General features: G+C 40.1%; 1 protein-coding gene across 1 annotated transcript in view; it reads right to left on the reverse strand.

The window, feature by feature from the left end:
• The window catches only part of Ubxn7 (UBX domain protein 7), a gene marked incomplete at its 5' end in the record, with an annotated part of 39,309 nt that extends 15,917 nt beyond the window's left edge, over positions 1 to 23,392 (reverse strand). The window contains 5 exon segments of the mRNA XM_005383133.2: positions 1,088 to 1,234; positions 9,885 to 9,997; positions 11,590 to 11,655; positions 18,291 to 18,358; positions 23,245 to 23,392. Coding sequence (XP_005383190.2) covers positions 1,088 to 1,234; positions 9,885 to 9,997; positions 11,590 to 11,655; positions 18,291 to 18,358; positions 23,245 to 23,392 — 542 coding nt within the window.
• Between the last annotated feature and the right edge of the window lie 794 nt (positions 23,393 to 24,186).

The following is a 24,186-nucleotide window of genomic DNA, read 5'->3' on the forward strand; positions in this document are numbered from 1 at the left end:
AATTATAAAATTAATGCAACTAGAACCACTAGTGCCCTAAGATTTTTAATCTCTGGGTCAGAGGCTAGTAGACTGGCATGATTATATATAGCAACTAGAAGACTAAGTTGTACATCCAATGACACAGAGTTCTAAACTTAAGCTAAAATTCAAATCCTAGTCAAGATCCTCTCTACCTGTACTGTAACTAAATAGTAGCCACAAATCACAGTGGCTACAGAAGCACCTGAAAAGGTCTTGAATAAATTAAGAAGTGTATAAAGTGTAAAAAGTATACTACAGTTTGAAGATTTAATACCAAAAATAAAGCAAGAGCAAAGCATCTTACGAGTTTTTTTTTTTCTGGTACAGGGAATTGAACACAGGACCCTGCGCTTACCAGGCAGGCACCTGTGCCACTGAACTATACCCCAAGGCCTTGAACATTTTTATATTAATTATGTAACAGACATAATAATTTATTTGTTTGTTTGTTTTTTTTCTGGTACCGGGAATCAAACTCACGACCTCACACTTGCCAGGCAGGCGCTGTGCCCCTGAGCTAAATCCTCAGCCCCCAGACATAGTAATCTAAACAAAAACATATATTTATTTGAATAAAACATATTAAAATTAACTTCATCATTTATATATTTATGTAGTACTGGGAATCAAACAGGACCTCATGTTTGCCAGGCAGCTGCTGAGCCACTGAGCTAAATCCCCAGCCCTTCTTTTGATCTTTTTAAATGTGACTACTAGAAAATTTTACATTACTCAGCCAGCTTGTACTTCTGTTTCCATTCCTTCCATGAAGACACTTCTGGACTCCAAGTCCAGAGTGTTCACCGTTATACCACCAAACTCTCAAGGCACCTCTGGGACACAAGCGTCACGCAGTTTCTATAGCGGACTTCTGTTTTGCCCTCCTTCCTCTGGGAGTTATTCATTGCTGCCCTCTCCCTTGCCTTTACTATTTCAGCCATTGTAGGTAGTTTATGTCATAATTTAGGTCACTTTTCCTAGTTTATAGTCCAATTTCTCTCCCTCAAAATCCCACACTACAAAAATACAGTATTACAAAAAATGTTCAATTATCCCTCCTTACCTGCCAGAAAATGAAATGTTCTCGAATAATGTTTTTCACAGCTTCATTGCTCCATACGTCACGGTTGAGGCACTGGCACGCAAAATCTTGCACATTTTGAATATTTATCATCAGCCACTTATTCTGCATCTGGCCACATTCTTTGGCCTGTAAGAATAAAGTTATACAACATTTATTCAAAATAGTTTCTACAAGCTGAGCATAGAAGTTTATGCCTATATTCTCAGTTACTCAGGAAGCTGAGGCAGGAGGACTGCCAGTTTGAAGGGAGCCTCAGCACCTTAGTGAGAACCTGTCTCAAAGGGCCAAAGCCAAAAAAATAAAAAATAAAAAATAAAAAAATAAAAAGGGCCAGAGCCAGGGCTCCAGTTCAGTAGTACAGCACTTGTCCAGCATGCTGGCATGCATGAGGCCCTGTGTTCAAACTCTTGTACTCTTGCCCCAAAACACCGAATTTCTGCTTGGTGGCTGGTATGTTTCAGGATTTATAGGTTATCCTTTCCATGAAAATACTGAGCTTTTTCTCAAGTATGACATCTATAGTTTTCAGCGTTCGTACATCATTATTTGTATTTTTCTATATATGCACATATAATTATAATATTTTCAAGCACCCCCACCTTTTTGGAGACAGAGTCTCATATATAGTTCAGACTGGTCTTGAACATACTACAGAGCCCAGGCTGGCCTGGAACTCGTGGTGATTCTGCCTCAACCTCCCAAGTGCTAGGATGCCTGGGTACTCACCTTAAATATTTTAATAAAAGCTGCCAACCATTGTTTCTCTTAGTTATTTTCCTAGGAAGATATTTGAAAAAATGGGGCAACAGGATCAAAGAATGTTTGGGAATGATCTCACACGGCTCTTTTTCAGGGGGCAGTATGGGAATCAAACTCAGGACTTCACGCTTGCCAGGCAGGCACTGTGCCTTTGAGTGGTATCCCCAGCCCTCTCACCTGGCTCTTTAATGCACAGTAACATATCTGCTATGAGTTGTGCTTCTTGCCTCTCACTTCCTCCTCACCACAAAGACCCATGAAACATTGCTGAATGTGAAAGGAATGGCAGAAAAGCAAATGAGCAAACGTCACCTGAAATCTGCACGGGAACAATGACAAAAACCACAGGTTTTTAAAATTCACTTCACTGGTACATTTTAGATATATAGGCCCAGGGATATGACACAGTGGCACAGCACCTGCATGGCAAGTGCGAGGTTCTGAGTTTGATTCCCGGTACCAAAAAAAAAGCCACTGTTTTTAAATATTTGAGATTTATGCTTTCACTAATTCAGATTCACTCATTCAATAAATAATTACTAAGTACTTAGCATGTTTACTTACAGAAACAAAAATTCATGCCCCCATGAAGCTTACACTAGGAATTTTACACCAGCAAAAGAAATTCGGAGATGGTGCTCTCCACACTGGAGATAGTGGTAACAAACCACCACTAGCAGGGCCCAAAGAGGACATGATTTTCAGACAACGTAACAGCATTTGGAAGGAAAAAGTCTTGAGTAAGTTTAGGTCTAATGCACAGCCTGAGGAGTATAGCTAAATACTGAAAACTGCTGAGTGTATTCTTTAGATGTTCTCACCACAGGGTGAGAAGGGTAAGGGGACAGGTTAATCTTCGTGGCTGCAGTAATCATCTCACTATGTATATCAAGACATCAGGGTGCGCCAGGCGCGATGGCGCACACACCTGTAATCCCAGCACTCGGGAGGCTGAGGCAGGGGGATCGTTGTGAGTTCAAGGCCAGCCTGGGCTACAAAGTGAGCTCAAGACCAGCCTGAACTACACAGAGAGATCAACAAATGCGCACCTTACACAACCTCATGAAGGCTCCCAACTACATGAACCGAAGAGTGGGTGATGGGACAAAGGAGTAGCTCTCCCTGTTGGAAACTGTTCAGTGATGGTGAACCTTTCAGAGCTTTCCACGATGAACAGCCCACTGCGTGCAAGAGGTTTGCCACCACTGTGTTAGGTTGTTCTAAAGCATCATTCAAAGCCATCACAGGAAGACCAAGGGCAAAGAGTAGGGAGACAAACATCTCTCTCCCAGAACCAAGTAGATCAGGAAAGCACGAAAAATAAAATGAGATTTAGAGTAAAAATGTTTTAGAAACTATAAATAAAATTAAATGTAAGGTATGTAGAAAGTCCTCCACATCCTCAGATTCAACCAACTTCAAATAGAAAATACTCACAAAAAAATATTCTCCAATGTTCCAAAGCAAAACTTGAATTTGCCACTAGTGACCCCCACACTGACTAGCCACTGTGAAGTCATGCGAAGCACGCCCTGCGGCTGGCGCCTGCCCTTCCCCAGCAGTGCCTGTAGCAGGAGCACTGCTCACCTGTCTCATCCACACACTACGCAGGTAGGCCTAGGACTCTGGCCTCTGTACCCAACATGTGAGTACACTTTTTCCTATCATTAGTCCCCAAGCAATATAATGTCGCATAGCATCCACGTTGTATCAGGTTTTGAAAGTCATCTCTAAATGATTTCAGGCATACAGGAGGTTATGTCCACGTTTTATAGAAATGCTGCATCATTTTGTATCAGGGACCTGAGCACCCAAGGATTTTGGCATATGGGGACAGGTCAGGGAACCCATCCTCTGCATATCCAGAGGGACAACTATATAGAAAATCTCGCCAGTACTTAAACATTTATTTAGTTATTGAATAGGCTCTTCATATTTTCAGCTACTACTTTCACTATTTTTGCTTTACTTCATTTAGCTAATTTTTTTAAAATACTAAGTACTTTAATTTCACAAAGTACTTTTAGTAAATTAGGGCTAGAGGCCCATGTAGCTGAATATCAACTTTAAAAATATGCATTTCTTCTGATGAAATAAGATACGTTATAGAAATTGTTCTGATTTTTTATATAATATCTTCCAAATTATGCCAACTATTTAACAAACATTTAATGAAGACCAATTTACTTGTGAAAAACTTTTATAGAACCATTATTTTCTTAACAGTAAATAAAACCAAGTCCCTATATTCACAGAACTTACAAGCTGGCTGGGAAGGAAGAAACCCTGAGAAACGTTCTTTCACCCAGGTCAGACCATTTTTCCTAAGTGCTTTGCCCACCTCAATAGTGTAAAACCGTTCCCAGCTCTTCCAGCATCACTGTCTTTACAGCACTGCTCTGTCTGCATCTCCCCTGTTTTTCCCCCTCACTTCATCTGGGTTTCTACTCAGATCTCATTCTTTTGAAGTCTTCTCTTGCTCTTTCCATCTAAAAAGTCTCCTCCCTTAACAATCACAAACATAAGTGCAATCTGTGAACTCAACCTTGGTTTTTTTGTTCTCTTTTTTGTCTTTTTGAGACAGGGTCTTGCTATGCAGTTCAGGCTGGTCTCGAACTTGCAACAATCCTTCTGCCTCAGCCTCCCGAGCGCTGGGATTACAGGCATGCACCACCATGCCCAGCTCAACCTTACTTTCAATTTGCCTGTAAGAAACAGAACAGCCCTTGCCTCTTTCCCATACTGTACTTTCTTTCCCCCAGCAACTACGGTAATGTGAACCAGCTCATCACATATACGTACATAACAAAATCATACAAATGATACATGGTTTGTTTTTTGTTGTTTTGTGCTTTCCATTTATTTATAGTCTGTTTCTATAGACCAAAGATAGTGAACCTTTTAAAGACAAGCACCCAAATTGCAACCCAAAACTCACTTATTTATCACAGAGTGCCAACACTGCAATTAAATCTGAATACTGAAGTTTTAGTTTTTTAAAAAAAACACCGCATACATTAACATCTTTTGTCTTAAAAGAAAACATGTGTGCCATATGTTCACTACCAATGTAAACTGTGGTGGAAAGGTCTTGGTAGAATTTGATTACCACTGTGGCAGGAACTACTTACAGGTACCAAACACCCATTCTCCCTTTCTCACTCAAAGAATCTACAACTTTATCTAAGCATCTGGTATCTCAGTATCCACTGCAACTAGGCGTGGCCACGTTGCCACATTCTCGCAAATGCGATGCAAGCCAAAATATTGGGTACAACTTAATTAGTATTAATTCCTAATTAGTATTAGGTGCAACTGTGCAAAGTATACCCTGCTCTTCCCCCTCCTCTTCCAGGCTTGCTAAGTCATCTTAGATCGTGGACAAAGATAAGCAAAACCGAAGCATGACAGAATAAGACAGAAACAAACCCTCACCTCTAATAACTACATGGGACAGGTAATCGCAATAGACTCCCATCTTATTTAAGCTTGGTGTCTCACATGGTTGGTCCTCATAATACCAACACTTAGAACAAGATCTTGCAATAGAAGGCCTCAACAGATATTCATTGAATGAAGAAGTCTCTTCTTTGGTTAGCATGAGCCAGCAAAAATCCCTGAACATGACCCATCTCTAGCTACACTGGTTTCTAAACCTATTAAGCTGAGGCTCAAATTCACGTCTAACATGGGCACCAAACATCTAGGTCTTTCCTGAGCAGGTAGAGTACCTCTCCAGTTTTAACATCCACCTCTCTAAACTTCAATACCTTAGTTTTACATATTACACCCAGAACTTCTATAAAAATTAACAGATATACCATCAATTATAATGAAATGACTACTTTTTCTGGAAGTGTTTATATCATGTAAAGACTTGTAGATAGGTATATTTACTAGTAGTAATAGTGAAAAAACCAGATTGCTGAAAGCAATACAGATCATGAAATATAAGCAAAAAGTGATATAATTTAAAATTCAGAGGATAATACAAAAAGAAATACACATTTTCCCTCAATGAACAAAGAGCAAGTGCTTTTTATTATCCAGAGTGACCAAATTAAATCAAGCTCAAGAATAACTGCATTCATGAACTCTAGGGTAACTCAGAAGTTAAAAATAGAAAACATGCCAGACAAACTGACATCCTTCTGGCTGTGTTAAACCAGAACGCTAGGCAGGACAGGCAGCTCCTGTGAAGACCACAGGAAAGAGATGGAAAAACTATGGAGACATCCAACATGACACCTTTAGCTGATAAAGGCCAAGAAGTCTCTCAACTCTATGCTTATTATATAACAAAAATAAGCTCTTGTTTGGTCAAATCATCAACATTTGCATTTTCTGTTGCACAGCCAAACACTAACAGGTTTTATAATTCAGAAAACTAAAGTTAAAGACCAAGTTTATAGATTAATTTCTTATCTAAATATTTTGTGCCAGTGTATGTCAAAGGACAATTTAAAAAAAAAAAACAAGGGCTGGGGATATAGCCCAGTGGCACAAGTGCCTGCCTGGCAAGCATAAGGTCCTGAGTTTGAGTACCAGTACCAAAAAAAAAAAAAATCAGAATTCTTTTTTTTTTCTTGAGACAGGGTCTCACTATGCAGTTCAGGCTGGTCTTAAGCTCACTTTGTAGCCCAGGTTGGTCTCGAACTCACAACGATCCTCCTGCCTCAGTGTCCAAAGTGCTAGGATTACAGGCATGCGCCACCACACCCAACCAGAATTCATTTTCAAATAAGTAGCTGATACACATAATTTTTATTCTTTGACCTACTCTATACTCATATATAAAATCTAAAATTTAAGTAGGTTCTGTGGATTTAAATAACAAGTAATATTTCTGTGGAAATATTCTGATTTAAAAGAGCATTAACACACTAACACAAAAGCAACATACACAAGTCAACGCATAAAAGCAGCTTCTTTGAATACCTCCAAGCACTATCTAAAATACTAAGTTCATTTATTTAACTAATGTTTTACTCCTATTAAGTGCCAGCAGCTATGGCCAGAGGATTACCAAAATAAAAAGAAACATTCTCCTTGCTCTCATTAAGCTTACAAGTCAATGAATAAATAAACCCGTTCTGGAAAGTTTTTCTTCACAGTCAAGATAAAACCAAGATGAGCCGGGCATGGGGGCACACACCTGTATTCCCAGCACTCAGGAGGCTGAGGCAGGAGAATCACTATGAGTTAAGGCTAGCCTGAGCCACAGACTAAGTACATAGTGAGACTGTGTCTCAAAAAAACAAGTAAGAGCCAGGCACGGTGGTGCCTGCCTGTAATCCCAGCACTCGGGAGGCTGAGGGCAGGAGGATCATTGCAAGTTCAAGACCAGCCTGGGCTACAAAGTCAGCTCAAGGCCAGCCTGAACTGCATAGTGAGACCCTGTATCAAAAAGACGAGAAACAGGGGCTGGGGATTTAGCTCGGCGGCAAAAGCGCCTGCCTGGCAAGCGCAAGATCGTGAGTTCGGTTCCCGGTACCGGAGAAAAAAAGCAAAAAAAAAAAAAAAAAAAGACGAGAAACAAAACAAAACAAACAAGTAAAATCCAGAACCAAGAGAGAATGCATTTTGCAACTTCAGAGACTTCTTTTTGTGCCCCAAACACACTAGGATCCCCACAGAAATAGTTTCCCCTTATTGACAGAGAATATGTTCAAGATTTTCAATGCATGCCTGAAATTGCAAATACCACCAAATCCTTCATATACTATTTTTTCCCCAACTTACACAAATTTAAATATCCTCTCTACCTTAACTAAGCGTTTAACAAACTATAGTAATAGTCTTTACAGCCTGAAGCACAACTTTTTTTTCCAGTACCAGGAATTGAAATCAGGACGTAGCACTGAGCTACACCTCCAGCCCCTTTTATTTATTTATTTTGATTTTGAGACAGGGTCTCACTAAGTTGTTCAGACTGGACTCAAACTTGTGATCCTTCTGCCTGAGCCTCCCAAAGTACAGGGGTCACAGATACACAACCCCACAGCCATGGATTTCTTCGTCCCTCTTCACAGCTTCATGGACAGATAGATGGTTCACTCAGACCACAGATCTTACCAAGCTCAGCACGCAGCTTTTTTGCTTTCCTTGTTGAAAACTTTCACCTTTTCACTTAAAGGAAACACTGGATGGTCTCTCGTTGGTGCCTCTGAACCACCTGCATCACTACTGTTAAGTTTTGGGCCACTATTAAATAAAGTAACAGTTGCTTCAACACTGGCACCTGAATGTTTCGAGAATCCATTTGATAACCAAGACAGCACCGTGTGACTGGTGGGGAGCTGGTGTAACCATGTGAAGACACTGCCCTGGGCAGCACAGCTACTCAACAGTGTGCATGAACTGTTTACTTCTGGAATTCTCCAACCAACAATTTCAGTTCTCAGGTACATGCAGCCATTGGAACTGAAGCTACAGGGAAGGCAGAACGACTGTATAGGTAAAAGACACCTATGTACAATTCATAAACAGTTAATAAGCACCTACTCTCAGTAGCAGTCACAGATCCAGGTTATGGTTTAGTCCCAGAGTGACCCCCCTGAGCTTCCTGTCTTTAGGACACTGACTGGACTACTGGGACTTATTGCTGACCTGCAGTGAGGAGGTGGGCTCTAGCTGGAGGAGCTGGTCACTGTGGTCATGACCTGGAAGGGTACAGACCCCATCCTGGCTCCTCCCTGCTCTGCTTCCCAATGCCAAGCCATGAGCAGCTTCTAGTCCACCAGGCCCCTCTGCCATGCTGACCTGCCTTACAGCCAGAGGACCATAGGCTGAAATGTGAAAGGAAATAAATCCACCCTCCCTTAAGTTGATTGTGTCTGGTACTGAGTCCCAACCATGAGGAAAATGACTAAGATAATACATAAACTTTAAAAAGTAAGACTTTTAAAAAGCTAGCTGGGCGTGGTGGCACACACCTGTAATCCCAGCACTCAGGAGGCTGAGGCAGAAGGATTGTTGCAAGTCCGAGGCCACCCTGGGCTACAAAGTAAGCTCAATGCCAGCCTAAACTGCATAGGAAGACTCTGCCTCAAAAAGACAAAAACCAAAATAAAACAAGCTATTAAATGGCAAGGATTCTAAAATGATACCACACAGGCTAATCAAAGGATTTACTAGCAATCCCATCCATTACTGTTCGAAGAGACTTCCAGGAAGTTGGGGAAGTGGTAAGCAACAGAGAAAGAGCCTGACAGCTGCCATCCAGACACTGGAATACAGTAACATGAGGAAGACAAGAGGGAGAGAAGCAGGTCCCCTGGACCCAGAAAGGATCTGAAGCCAAAACTGAAGCGCCTGGGAGAGTGCAGAGAGAAACTTCAACCAAAAAGGAGGTAGCGGGCAGAGCCTTCTCTCTGAGTCAGGACTCAGAACTCAGAACTGTTGGGTCCATTTAGCGGCTTCCAGGAAGAATCCAGCCTGAATTGTGGTGGAAATAAAGGTGCACACTCATTGAGATTATCCACTACTCCACCATAAAGCTACTACTGCTGGCTTGCTGGGATAAATCAATACAGATCTGGACACTGTCTCCACACATTGTCTACCAATGACAGGAGAGACAAACTATTAATGTTAGGAATATAATTATAGGGCCAGGGATACAACTTGGTGGCAAAGCGCCTGCCTAGCAAGCACAAAGCCCTAAGTTCAATTCCCAATAAAAAAATAAAATTTTAAAAAGAAATATAGTTATAGAGCTGGGAATGGTAGCACATGCCTGTAATCCTAGTACTTGGGAGGCTGAGGCAGGAGGATCACCATGAGTTTGAGGCCAGCCTGGGCTACACTGTGACTTCAAGGCCAGCCTGAGGTACACAGTGGGACCCTGTCTCAAAAAAAAAAAAAAAAAAAAAAAAGAAAGCACAACCCCCCAAAGTAAACTTCTAATAAATAAGAAACTGTCAATTCCCTACATAATGAAAAAAAAATCTTTTTGTTGTTCTTTGGGAATGCTATAGGGTTTACAAATAAGGCACAGAACTCTCCAACAACTCACTGTTTCAAAGCTGCCTTTATGCATCAAGTCAATGGGTGGCCGGAACAGGTCTGCAAGGGTAGTTAGTTTCTTATCTATTGCTCCGCCATTTCTTAGTTCCTGCTCTTGCCGAACTGCAATAAAAATGGATGACAAAACTTCAATTAGCCATAAATAAAGAAGCCAAGAATTGGGCAATAAAAAAAGTTGCAGTATCAACTGAAAGAATTACTAAACAATGTGCTTCATCTCAAATGCAAAGATCTAATGCTGACTCAAAAAAGAGGGGGATGAGGAGGGAGTCTGAAGCCCTGATAATATTCCCCACACAAAGGACAAAAGCAGAAAAGTAATAACTCAATTAGGGCTGGGGGTGCAGTCAGTGGCTAAGTACTTGTTTAGTATTAGTAAGACCCTCAGTTTGATCCCCAGTACAATTTCCTAAAAAAAAGACTCATCTAATCAAAATAACTTCCTTTACATACTCAAAACCCCATTTCAGCACACATGAAAGCTTCCAGGCTCCTTTATATAGTTTTGAAAGTATCCGAGTGTCTGTTGTACACAACCAAGTTCTCAGTCTTTAAAGATTCCAGCAATAGTGCTGAGCATTGTGGCTTTTTCCTGTAAAATCTTTAATTTCCTGGAATAAATCCAATAAAAATAAACATACAGCCATGCTGTAATCCCAGCACTCTGGAGGATGACACAGGAAGATCTCAAGCTTCAGGTCAGCCTGGGCTACACAGCAAAAGAAACAAGACTGTAGTTGTAGGGATAATGACCACTTCTGTCACCTTCCACCAGAAGGGCATAGATTGCTTAGTGACCTCAGTCAGTGTAAGTTCCCCTTCAACTCTCTTCGAAGTTACAAAACCTATCCATGCCTTGATGAGTTTACTATAAATCAACTACCAAGCAAACCCAGTCCGAGTGCATCAAATACTCTCTAACAACATGAACTGTCCTCTCTTTAAGATCCCACTGTTAATTCAATACTAAGTTCTCTAACAGTATAAAACCAAGGTTCTCCTAACTTATTCCACAAAAAGTGAACCTCAATAATGGGGTCTGGAGTACCCCAATTTTGGGGTCCAGGTACCCCAAGTGGGGCTGGGTTAGACTTAATGTGGGGGTGTAGGTACCCCAATATTGGGGTACAGGGTACTCAGATCTTGGGGTCCAGGTCCTCCAAGTCTGCTTCTCAGCACCTCAATTGGTATTGGGGCATATGGTAGGGTTAGATTTAGTGTTGGGGTGGGGGCACCTCAATACTGAGGTACCCCACATTTTGCATTTATTGTTATGTTTTCTAAGAACTTTTTTGTAATTTAGAAATATCTTCTCTTTTAGGATTTTGGTCAATAGTGGCTGCTTTGGGTTGTGTGGCTTTTTCTTCAGTTTCAGTCTATAACTACTTTCATTATAGTAATTCCTTCTGTTGATAGGATCCTGGGGAAACCAACTTTCTTTGATTAGAGTCAGCCCACGGTGGTAAATTACCAGATTCCTTACATTATCTCCAGCTCCATTATTGTTCCTCTACAACTAAATAGGTTAGAATCTGGAACAGCCCGGCTCTGGAGAAGGTAATCACATACAGATTGAATTCCTAATTTTACCTTTTAAATGAGGTAACTCCTCAAAGTATAAAGCCTATTATCAATCATCTTACCCTCTTTATTAGGGGGAAGGAGGGGAAGGAAGATCATAATGGTCTACCTACTAGTTTCAGTCTGAAAATCTCGGAAACCATCAAATATTGAACGTGCAGGCCGTCGTCTTTTGGGAGCTTTAGGAAAAAAAAAAGAATTGATTAACAATTCAACATTAATTTTGAAACAAATCTAAAAATAGCCTTATCTATGAAGTATTTCTTGCTTTAAAATACTCATGCAAAGACAAACATGGTGGTGAATGCCTATAATCTCAGCAGTCAGGAGGCCAAGGCAGGAGAAATGCAAGTTTGAGCCAGCCTGGGTGCTGGGTTTGATCCCCAGTGCTGGAAGGTGGGAGCAGGCGGGTAGGGGTGCCCACAGATTCAAACTGCTGCCAGCACTAAGAAAAAAATTTTAAAACCTTGAAGGCATTCATACATAATTAAACCAAACAACTTTAGTACAACCATCTTGTTTCACAAATGAGAAAATTAGAGCCCAGTTAAGATACTCGATCAAGACAAAAAGATAGGAATCCGAGTGGCGGTATTAAAGATTCTTAGGATGACTCCCTGTGGGGAATAAAATAACTCTCATGTTTCAAATATTGGGATCATTCAGACTAAGGATCTGAGCATTCTTTGGTATAATTGAGTAAGTTCAAAACCCTAAGATTTAAGGACCATGTCTTAGTGAGCAGAAACTCACTTACTCAGTACAAACATAATCAAAATTTTATCTTCCTGTATGAAACTGTTACTAATTGAGAAAGAAATGACCACATTGAATATGTGCCGGCTTACAGCAAGCCTGGCTGGTGCACGACCAGAACAGTAAGAAATGATGACCAGTAGCAGGACAAGACACTCTGTCCATCACTGCACAAACTAAGACAAAGAACAAAAAATGCAAAACCACATGTTAAAAACTTCTTTGTTGAAAACATACTTATATGGTGTATCATTCATGTGTCATATCAATATTTAAAGAATCACAGTATTACATCTGGAAAATATTTATTAAAACTTACATTTTAGTTTTATAATGAATTCTTATATTTAAATTGATTTTTAAAAAATTTAAACGAACTTCCTTTTTTTCTTTTCTTCCTTCCCTCTTTTTTCCTTTCTTCTTAATTAAAAGTAATTGAGGAAGCTCGGCAGGGTAGCACTTGCCTGCAAACCCAGCACTCTGGGAGGCTGAAGCAGGAAAATGCAAGTTCCAGCTGAGCCTGGCCAACTTAGCAACTTATAAAGCGACTCTGTCCCAAAATTAAAAATTAAAAAGGGCTGGGGGGGGCTGGGGATTTAGCTCAGCGGCAAAGCGCCTGCCTGGCAAGCGCAAGGTCGTGAGTTTGGTTCCCGGTACCGGAGAAAAACCAAAAAAGAAAAAAAGGGCTGGGGATGTAGATCAGTGTGAAAGCTCTGAACTCAATCCCCAGTACCAGTAATATAATAATAATAAATTTAAATTTTTATTAAAAATTGAGGAATGTTATTTTTTCAACCTTGGAACTATGCAGTACTGTATTTGTTATTATTTCCAGCTGGTATACTACAGTCTCTCAATTTTTTTTCAGGAGTACTGGGAATTGAACCCAGAGCTATACTACCAGCACCCCACCCCTTTAAGTCTTTAAACTGTCTCGGTTGGGTTTGTATGTATGATCCATCTGCTTTGGCCAGCAGAGTGCTGGGATCACAGGCATGCACCACCATGCCTGGCTCAATAATGGTTTCTTAAAATTAGTGTTATGGCTTGTGTCTAGATGGACACCTCCCAAAGTCTCATGAGATCACAGGTGGGAGTATTAACCTAGCATGTACAAAGCCATGGGTTCAATGCCAAAAAAATAGAGAAAAGAAAAATAGAAAAGGAAAGGATTGGCCAGAGATATAGCTCAGCAGTGCAGTACCTAACTACCAAACACAAGGCCCTGAGTTCAATTCTTGTTACCAAAAAGGAAAACTAAATAAAAGAGGTGGAGGAGAAAAGAAAGGAGGGAAAGGAAGAAAGAAGAAGAGATTGGGGAGGGCAGGAGAGAGGGGAGAGGAAAAAGAAGGAAGCATGAGAAAGTAGAAACAGGAAGCAAGAAAGGGAGGGAAGAAGAAAGGAAGGAGGGAAGGAAAAAAGGAAATAGATTTGAATTTTCAGATCATCTTACTATTTTTACATCTGCCATGTTTTGTTTTGTTTTGGAGACAGGGTCTGGCTATGTAGTGCAGACTGGCCTTGAACTTGCTTATGTAGCTCAGGCTGGCCTGGAACTCACAGTGATCCTCCTGGCTCAACCTCCCAAGTGCTGGGATTACAGGCGTATGCCACCATGCGTGGTTATTCTTTTAGTTCAAATATAGGAAGAAAATTAAAATTCAACCCCACAGATAAAATAGTTGTAAATAGGAGTGTTTCACAGTTTGTTTGGTTTTTTTTCTTTTTTGGGTGAGAAAACTTTATTATATCATTTCTTGAAAACTCGCTGGGCATGGTGGCGCACGCCTGTAATCCCAGCACTCAGAGGCTGAGGCAGGAGGATCGCTGCAAGTTCAAGAATAGCCTGGGCTACAAAGTGAGCTCAAGGCCAGCCTGAACTGCATAGTACGACCCTGTCTCAAAAAGACAAAAAAAAAAAAAAAAAAAAAAGAAAGAAAGAAAGAAAACGTAACCTTTTGCTGATGACCAATTTACTGGGGTACCTCCCATAAGGCTATGGAGATTACTGGGGTCTCCCACTAATGAACAAGGACCAGATAATTATCCAGGCAGCTGCTTCGTTATTCATCATGGCTTTTTAAAAAGATAATTGTGGGTATTTGATTCCACAGCAAAACTTAATCAGTGGTAGTTTCTTAAACATTGGTTGCAAAGTGGAACCTGAACCCTTAGCAATAAGCTTGTCAGCCCAGTGTTCCAGGGAGCGTGCAATCTCACCCCTTGCTTTCAACTGGAGAAACTTCCCCTGGAGGCCTGTGTGTGAAGGCTTGGCTCCCAGCCCATCGTGCTCCTGGAGGTGGCAGAGCTTCCGGGAAATGGGGTCTCAGGCAGCAGTTAAGTTGAAGAGGGTGAGCCCTGGGAGGGGACGTGGGACTCTAGTTTTTTCTTCCTTTTGCTGCCTGAATGCTGTGAGTTAAGTGGCCTCCTATGCCACACACTCTCACCATGATATACCGCTTCAACAAGGACCAAAAGCAACAGGGCCACATGCCCACAGACTTAAAAGAAACCTCCAACACTGTGAGCCAAGAAAAAGCCCTCCTCTTTTGAAGCACATTCTCTCAGGGATCTGTTACAGCAGCAGAAAATTAATTAACATGCCCCTAGGGGACTGCGAGTGGTAGCGCAAACCTGTAATCTCAGCACTTGGGAGGCTGAGGCAGAAGGATCATGAGTAAACTACACAGGAAGACTTTGTCTAAAAAAACAAACTAACAAACCCCATCCTATCTCTACTATTCATAAACTTTGTGGAAATATCCTGAGTGTGGGTTGGATTAAATACAATGTGGCAGAGGTGACAAGACATAAAGTCTTTAGCAAGATTAGGTTACAACAAAACATAGTGGGCTCCATTTTGGGCTACTCTCTCCTGCTCTCCTTTGCTCTGTATGATAAGGTAGTGCTGTCTCTATCCAGTAGCTCTGAAGGATCCTCATCCTCTCAGACTGAGATAACTAAAGTCCTGGCTGACCACTTAACTGCATCCTCAAAAAAGACCCCAAACCAAAAAACCCCACTAAGCCACACCTAGATTCCTGACCCTGAGAAATTGTGAGGTAACAGATATTTAATGCAGGCAGCTTAATTTTAGGACAGCTTGTTGTACAGCAATATACGATACAATCTACCTTATGGTCTGAGCAGATTGTTTACCAATGCATGATTCCATGATATCAGGCATGAGCCATTTAGTAATATTTGTTCGCTAAACTATACAAACATTCTGGATCCTGATTTCATTACAATATCAGCATAATAAAAGCCAAACCCTCTCTAAGTTTTGGCAATGTATCAGACTCACAAGGTATCAAGCTGAATGTAATTTTTCTAAAATTCTAATTTTTACCTGAAAATGTTTCAAATCACTGAAAACAAATGCTGCCAGTGCTTTTTGTTTTTTGTTTTGTTTTGTTTTCCTTTGCTGTTTGACAGGGTCTTGCCATGTGGTGCAGGTTGGCCTGGAACTCAGCGATCCTCCTGCTTCAGTGTGCCGCCACTCCTATCCTATACCTCCAGCTGTTTAGAAGCACTGTACAGGTTCACTCTACATTTTTAAGAAAATACCTGCCAAATCCCTAAATCTAAGTAACTCCAGTCTGCCAGTGATCTTTCAGATAAAAAAACGACTCCTTCATAAAAGCCACCAGCTCAGCTCCCAACTCAAAGAATCACACAAGGGCTTTTTCCTAAGGTAACCATAGCACTTCATTTTCAGTATTCAGAAGGGGTTTATGCATACATCCTACTTCAAGAATACATACTGAGCTGGGTGTGGTGGCGCATGCCTGTAATCTCAGCACTCAGGAGGCTGAGGCAGGAGGACCATCACAAGTTCCAGATCAGCCTTGGCTACAAAGTGAGCTCCAGGCCAGCCTGAACTGCACAGTGAGACCCTGTCTCAAAAAATACAAAAAAAACCCAAAAAGAATATATATGGAAATAAAGAGTTAATACAATTGATCCTTGTTATTGCTTCATCAGTAACATTAGCAGCTGAGATGGTAGCACATGCCTATAATTCCGGCACTTGGGAGGCTAAAGCAAAAAGTCCACTGCAAGTTTGAGGCCAGCCTGGGTCACATAGTGAGTTCAAGGCCAGCATGAACTACAGAGACTTTGTCTAAAAACAAAATAAAACCCTCAAATAAATAAATCAAAACAAAGACTTTAAAGAAAACTCCCTTTTTAATTTCCTTTAATAAACTGTGTATATGGAGCAGTGAAGAACTCAGTGACTAGTGGTACAGATGGGTGCCACTGCCTTGGCCCCCCTTCGATGCTGGCACTAATCTACTTCCAAACCACCAGTTCAAATGTAACTTAGTAGCCAGGTGCAGCGGCACACACCTACGATCACAGCATTCTGAGAGGGTGCGGCAGGAGGATTGTAAGTTTGGTCAGTCTGGCAAATAAGTAAATTATCAAGACCTTGTCTCAACAAGGGGCTGGGGACACAGCTCAGTGCAAAGTCCCTAGGTTCAATCCCCAGAACTCCGCCCCCCCATACTACGTTGAAAAAGGCAAGTAACTTCTCAGTATTATCCAGAAAATAGTACTGACCTTGAAGAACCCCGGAAAGGGTGTCAGGAACCCTCAAGTCACACTTTGGAGAGAACTGTGCTTTCAATCAATATTGTCCTAAGAAGAAACAGTTCTCCAAAGACCCTTCTCAAATTCTAGTAAGGTTTTAATGAAGGTAAAGACTACCTTCCTAACCGTACAACCTCATCTACCCCTGTCACTATATGTCAACCTAGAGGTAAAAATAAGAAAAGTCTCATTTTAAATGGAACTCGGTTGCCTGTGTTCAACAGGAAGATAGCAAAGAATTCATTTCCTATAGTCATACCCACTCAGTGATCCTGCCTTATCCCTCACAATGAGGAAAAGATAAAGCTTCCAAGAGCATTACTTTTTTTTTTTTTTTTTTTTTTTTTTGCGGTACCAGGGATCAAACTCACAACCTTGCGCTTGCCAGGCAGGCGCTTATGCCACTGAGCTATATCCCCAGCCCTACTTTTCAATCTATTCACAGCATTTATGTGAAAAAATATGAACATTTTATTACATCTGGTATATTAACAGCACAATGGCTGGCTAACTTGAAGAGCCCAGAAAACATTATCATAGTACAGATTCAAGCTTATCATATCCCACTAGCTTTACTCATTGCTGGATCTAGACAGGACAGGCACCCCCACCCCTCATATCTGTAGGCTCCCTGTCTATGGATCAACCACAGGTAGATAATTATTAAAGCAACCCTTAGTCTTGCCATTCCCTGAATAATATAATGCTTTACAAAGCATTTACACTGCACTGAGTACTACATGTAACCTGCAGATGATATGAAATATACAGTGGAAGGTACAAAAACTATATGCAAACAATAAGCCAACTTTTTGTTCTGGTTTTTTTGAAAGTGTCTGACAATGTAGTTCAGGTTAGTCTTGAAGTCAAGACTCTCTTGCCTCAGCCTTCTGAGTGTTAGGATTATAGGTGTGTGCCACCGAATCTGGATCGTAAGGGATTTGGAATACACAAGAGGAGGTGGTATGGGGAATGTGGTCCTGAATCCAGTCCCCTCTAGAAACCATTTTTATTTTGTGTTATTTTTTCGTTTTGAAACAAGGTCTCACTATGTAGTTCAGGCTGGCTTCAAGTTCTTTGTGTAGCCCAGGCTGGCCTCAAACTCGAGGTGATCCTCCTGCCTCAACCTCCTGAGTGCTGAGATTACAGGCATGCATCACCCCACCTGGCCTTATTCTCTTATTTCTCGCCACAGCAAACTCCAAGCTGCCAAGTGAAAGGTCTATCTTCTAAAAACTTTCAACTAAGGTGCTTTTCCAAATCAAAAAGACACAGGTGTAATTAAGTATAGAAGCACACACCTACAATTCAGCTATTCAGAGAGGTCGAGGAAAGAGGATCCCAAATTTGAGGCTGAGTAACTTAGTGAAACTCTGTCTCAAAATAAAATTTTAAGAGCCAGGTGTGGGGGGCTCATTAAAATCCTGAAGATAAAGTCCAACATGGAAAATGGTGAACTTACCACCAAACAAAGGCTCTGGTTCCACCAATATTTCTTGCTTCTGAGGAATTGGGGCACGAACTTCTTCTCTATTAAAAAAAAAAAAAAGGGAAGTACAAAAAGAAAATTATTTTCTTTTTTCTTTCTGTACTTATTGTGAATATACTCAAATTAACAAGTAAAATGAACACCACACTTAGTGACCTTTTAGGAACCACAGTAGTCATGATAAGTGAGTACAGTATTAGTTTCTAAGAAAGATTAACAAGAAAAAATACCTGCCATAAATAGCTCACATGGTTAATAAAGAAAAAAGAACAGAAAAAGAAGAGATAATGCAATCTCAGATATATTAAATAGTAAATTTTATGCTAATTATAAAGGGGCTAACATAGGTGTAATTTTTGATTATTTACCACATAGAGCCTAACATACTGAACAGAAAAAGTAGTAATACATCTTCTAAAAGCCTATTTCCTTCACAGTTTACCTCCACAAGATATACTAAATAGTCCATCTTGTCCAGTTAAAAAACACCCCTTTTGATATTTTGTAAGAGTGCTCAGTGACAGTGTGCTCACCTGCCCAGCCTGTGTGAGGCCCTGGGTTCATTCCATAGCATGCTCCCACCAAAAGGCATCTTTGAAAAATGCTCTGTGCCTTTAAAACTATTTATCTTACAACCAAAGAGAAAACTCTGTTGAATAATGTTCATGGAAAATAATAGTAATGTGCAAATACAAGCATATAAATTACATACAGGGGCTGGGGATTTAGCTCAGCGGCAAAAGCGCCTGCCTGGCAAGCGCAAGGTCGTGAGTTCGGTTCCTGGTACCGGAGAAAAACCAAAAAAAAAACCAAAAAAAAAATAAATAAATAAATTACATACAAATATGTATGAATTTCAGATAGGTCCGCTTTAACTTTCATTCAGGTGTTTCTAATACCATAGTAATGAATGACATTAAGGTTCTCTTTCTGATGCCTAAGAGTTGGAACTCCAAAAGGTACTACTTTATGAAACAAACTGTCAATACTCATTTGTCAAGTCACTAGCATCCAGTATTAGAGTGCTGTTTTTGTTTGTTTGTGGCAATGAGGACAACCCAGGGCCTCACACATGTTCTGCTATACCACTGAAATACATCCCCAACCCTCAACTCCATCAAAGAACCACAGGTAGACAGAGACATCTACATAAGCCAATTGACCGGAGGATAGAGAACAACTGAAATTATGTTTAAGGATGTGCCTTCCCAGACATCAGTCTTGACTCACATCCACAGCTCCATAATCTGAAGGAACAGACATGGCTAAAAAGCTCTGTTAATGCTTTCACTAAAAGGAAATAGGCTAGTCAGGTACAGTAGGGCACACCTGTAATTCTATCTACTCGAAAAGCTGAGGCAGGAAGATCACAAATTTGAGGCCAGTCCAGATAACTTAAACAGACCCTGATCCAAAATTTCAAAAATGAAAAAGGGAATAGATACATAGTTCCATGGAACAGAATTGCACAAGGGTCCAGGTTCAAACCCCTGTACCACTAAGGGAAAAAAAAAAAAAAATCGAAAACACACGGGCTAGGGAAATAGCTTGGTGCAAGAATGCTTGCCTTGTAGGTGAGGTCCTAGGTTCCCCCATCTGCAGGGCTTCTCCCAACCCTCCAAAACTGTTCTGTACAATGAGGAGAAAGCATGTGTTCCCCAAATCAACTGTAAGTATCTACTGTCCCTGTTTCTGTAAAAGGAACCACGCTTTTATACTGCTTTCCATTAAAAACCCAAGCCATGTTGGAGAAAGACCCTCCCACAGGATATCACAACTGAAATATGTGGTCAACATTAACAAGACAAAGCTGTAAGTTATTAGTAACCATCTCTAAAGTTCACACTTCATGTGGAAACAATACTGTGTTGACCTGGAAGTAGATCAACAAGACAGGCCATTACACCTGCATGCACACTTTCTTTTTTTTTGAGAGTTTCACTGTGTGCAGGGGACCTTGAACTCACTTTGTAGCCCAGGCTGGCCCCAAACTCTCAGTGAGCATGCTGCCTCAGCCTCCTGAGTGCTTGGACTACAGGTATGTGCCACCACAACCAGCTCATGTACTCTGACTTTTAAATTCACCTAGTTTAGTAAAAATAAAATCCTGGTCTTTTGTCTATTCCTGTTCTTAAAAATAATTTTATTTTTACAAGTCCATGTTTGCAGTATATAATGATTACATTCATCATGAGAAATTAGTATATATACATATCTAAATTCTTTTTACTTACCCTTCTCCTCCTTCCATCTCTTGGTTTCCCTCCCATTTGCAAAAAATTGCCAGGTGTGGTGGTACACACCTGTGATCCCAGCACTAGGGAGGCTGAGGCAGGAGCATCATGTGAGTTCGAGACCAGCCTGGCCTACAAAGTGAGCTCAAGGCCAGCCAGAATTGCATAGCTCAACCCTGTCTCAAAAAGACCAAAAAAAAAAATCTATCCTATTTCCTATCGTCTTTTATTTTGCTCTTTATTTCTACTTTAAGTTTCTCATCTAAGAGAAACCACACAAGCCAGGGATATAGCTCAGTGGCACAGCACCTGCCTGGCAAGCACGAGGTCGTGAGTTCGATTCCTGGTACCAAAAAAAAAAAAAAAGGAAAGAGAAACCACACAATATTTAAGCTTGTGTGCCTGATTTATTTCACTTAACAATATGGTCTCAGGGTATATCCATTCCTATAAATGACTCAAATTTATCCTTTTTATGGCAAAGTAGTATTCCACTGTCTATATACACTATACCACATTTATTTTATCCGTTCATCTGTTGACAGACATATAGGCTACTTCTAAGACATAGCTACAAGTTATGCTGCTATAAACACAACTGCTCATGCTATCTTTAACTCTTGGGAAGATATCTAGATGGGGAATAGCTGGGTCAAATGGAATTTCTATTTTTTGTTTTTTGAGGAATCTCCATACAACCACAGTGAGTGGTACTAGGTTACATACCCTAGTAGAAGGGCTCCTTTTCCCCATAGCCTCCCCAACATTTGTTAGTGTTTGATTTCTTGATGATGACCATTCTTTCTGGGCTAAGATGAAACAAATCTCAGTGTTGTTTTAATTTGCATTTTTTAATAGCCAGAAACATTAAATATTTTTTTCATGTATTTATGAAATGTATTTTTCATGTATTTATTGAAATGTATTATTTCATGTATTTATTTTTACATTTCATGTATTTATTTTTACATTTCAAAAATGTATTATTTCATGTCTGTTCATTTCAGTTGCCCTTTTTTTAAACTGGGTCTTTCATTCTAAAGGGCCCCCAAAAAAGGGGGCCTAGTACTTTTCAGTTCTTTATATAGTCTAGATATTTGTCCTCTGTATAGCTGGCAAAAATCTTTTTTGCCATTCTATAGCTTGTCTCTTCACTCTATTGGTTGTTCCTTGTGCTATACAGAAGCTTTTAAACTTGGTAAGATCTCACCTGTTAATTCTTATGCAACTGGGGTTCTGTTCACAAAATCCTTGTCTACACCTCTGTCTTTAAGAGTTCTACCTAATTTATCTTCTATTAACTGTTTTAATATTAAAGTGTTTCATCCATTTTGATTTTATTTTAGTACGAGACATGGGTCTAGATTCAAAATTCTGTGCATGTATAGTCAGTTTCCCTAACACTTCTTCCTATTAGTATCTCACATTATAAACAATGTGAGTTACAAAAAGCTAAGCATATTAAAAATCTCACTTGAGGATACTTTAAATACTTGGTTTCAAACATCAATGGCTTTCTTTTAAGCAAGGTTGATGTCCAGTATCTTCTAAGGTCTTGAAATTTTGCCCAACAGATACTTATTTTATACCTCATTGGTATTAACATAGTAGTCTTCTTTCATAATAAAAACAAAACTAAATAAATAATTATTTGCCATTTCTTCAAATGGCCCAAGTATACATTTATTAATAAAAAGGACAAAACACCAACAATTCCATAAGGTAGTGATAGTTCTAACTACTTGAGGTAAAAAAGGACCAGGATTCTTTTTCTTTTTTAAAAATTTAATTTTTGAAGTTTTGAAGTTTAAACCCAAGCCACGTAGGGTGGCACATGCCTGTAATCCTAGCACTCAGGAGGCTGAGGCAAGAGGATCACTGCAAGTTCGAGACCAGCCTGGGCTACAAAGTGAGCTCAAGGCCAGGCTGAACTGCATAGTGAGATCCTGTCTCAAAAAGACCAAAAAAAAAAAAAAAAAGTTCAAATTTTTGACACTAAACTGTGAGTTTAAATACAGGTTCCCAAGCAAAGCATTACCCCTGAGCTACTAACCCAGTCTAGAATTATTGTTCAAAAATTTTGTATGGCTATTCACTTTTCTAAGAAAAAGCAGGACTATCTAGAATCGGGATACACATGCTTTACTGGCCTTCCATATCCAGTGCTTAATGTTCTGCTGGCTGAGTAAGATGTGGGTAACAATGGCATCCTTAAGGTTGTCTGCGGGTTCTACCTGTCTGTTTTGGTTTTGGATGCTACAGGACTCACAAGCCCTGCCTGTGGGTCATCCGCTACCAGCCAGCCTCACAGACTCACATGAGGCCCACAAGGTCTTCTGAGGACTGAACAGCAGAGTTAAATAACAGACATAACAGTGCTCTAGAGAATTCAAGGTTTTTCTGTTGTGTTTTGTTTTTTTGAGGCAGGGTCTCACCATGTAGCCCAGGCTGACCTTGAATTCATGGCGATTCTCTTGCCTCAGCCTCCTGAATACTGGGATTACAGGCGTGCACTAGCATGCCCAGCCTAAAATTCAAGGTTTGTAAGTACAAAAATTTCTACCCAGTATTTTTTTAGGAGCTTTCAACCTTTAATTTTTTTGAACTAAATACAAGCAACCTAACTTTGACAAAAAAACACAACTAGCTGATTAGGCAGGGGTAGCTGCTAATAGTACACAATCAATCCATACTCCGTGTGTGGTCTAACTGTGGAGACACTCGCAGAACTGGTACTGGGCTCTTCAGCGATTCCTCCCCCATCCAGGAACATGGTGACTGCCATCTCCAGGTTGTTGTTGCAGGCTTCAAGCATGTGCTTTCCCACGCTTTCACTTGCACCTGAAATGGCAAATGGACAGAAAAAAAGTTAGAGAAGAAACCTTCTCACAATGAGATCACATTAGACAATCCCAAGCAAAGGAATAGCCTTTTATCCTTCTAAATGACATTTTTTATTTAAACAAGTTTATTTTTACACTGTTAGCTGGTTGATGTAAAGTACAGAGCTAGAAAAAAATGTAGTAGCACTGAAATAGTAGTTTTATGATAAAACTAAATAAAACAATACATCATTTCTTTTTTATGTTATTCAATATCTCTTTAAATGGCCCTAGTATATATTTATTAATAAATGGAAAAAAATACACAAAAATTAAACCAGGCATGGTAGCACACTCCTGTAATCCCAGCACTCCTGGGAGGCTGAGGCAGAAGTATCAAAAGTTTGACCCCACCCTTGGCAATTTAGTGACTTCATGAGACCCCATCTCAATAAATAAAGAGCTAGAGATGTGGCTCAGTGCAAATACACTGGGTTTAGCCTCCAAAACCTAATGAAGACTACCACTCTAGAAATTCAGAAATACTTTTTTTTTTAACACTGTCAAACTATAAATCCGTTAATTGGGTTGCATAACATTTCTATTTAGTCTAATTTAGACTGAAAATGTAATGCTAGTTTATATTTTAACAAAAACATATAAATTAAAACTTTTTTTAAAAAAGAAATTCTTTCTTTTAGGAAGAATGTATTTCAGTTGGCATTTCTGTTTCTGACAGAAAACATTTCTAATGCAAAAGCAAGAGAACTGAAACGGGACATTTTTGTCTAAAATGTAACTACATCAAACTCT

The sequence above is a fragment of the Chinchilla lanigera genome, unplaced genomic scaffold (genome assembly GCF_000276665.1).
Source record: "Chinchilla lanigera isolate Chin_1 unplaced genomic scaffold, ChiLan1.0 scaffold00019, whole genome shotgun sequence".
NCBI classification, from domain to species: Eukaryota; Metazoa; Chordata; class Mammalia; order Rodentia; family Chinchillidae; genus Chinchilla; species Chinchilla lanigera.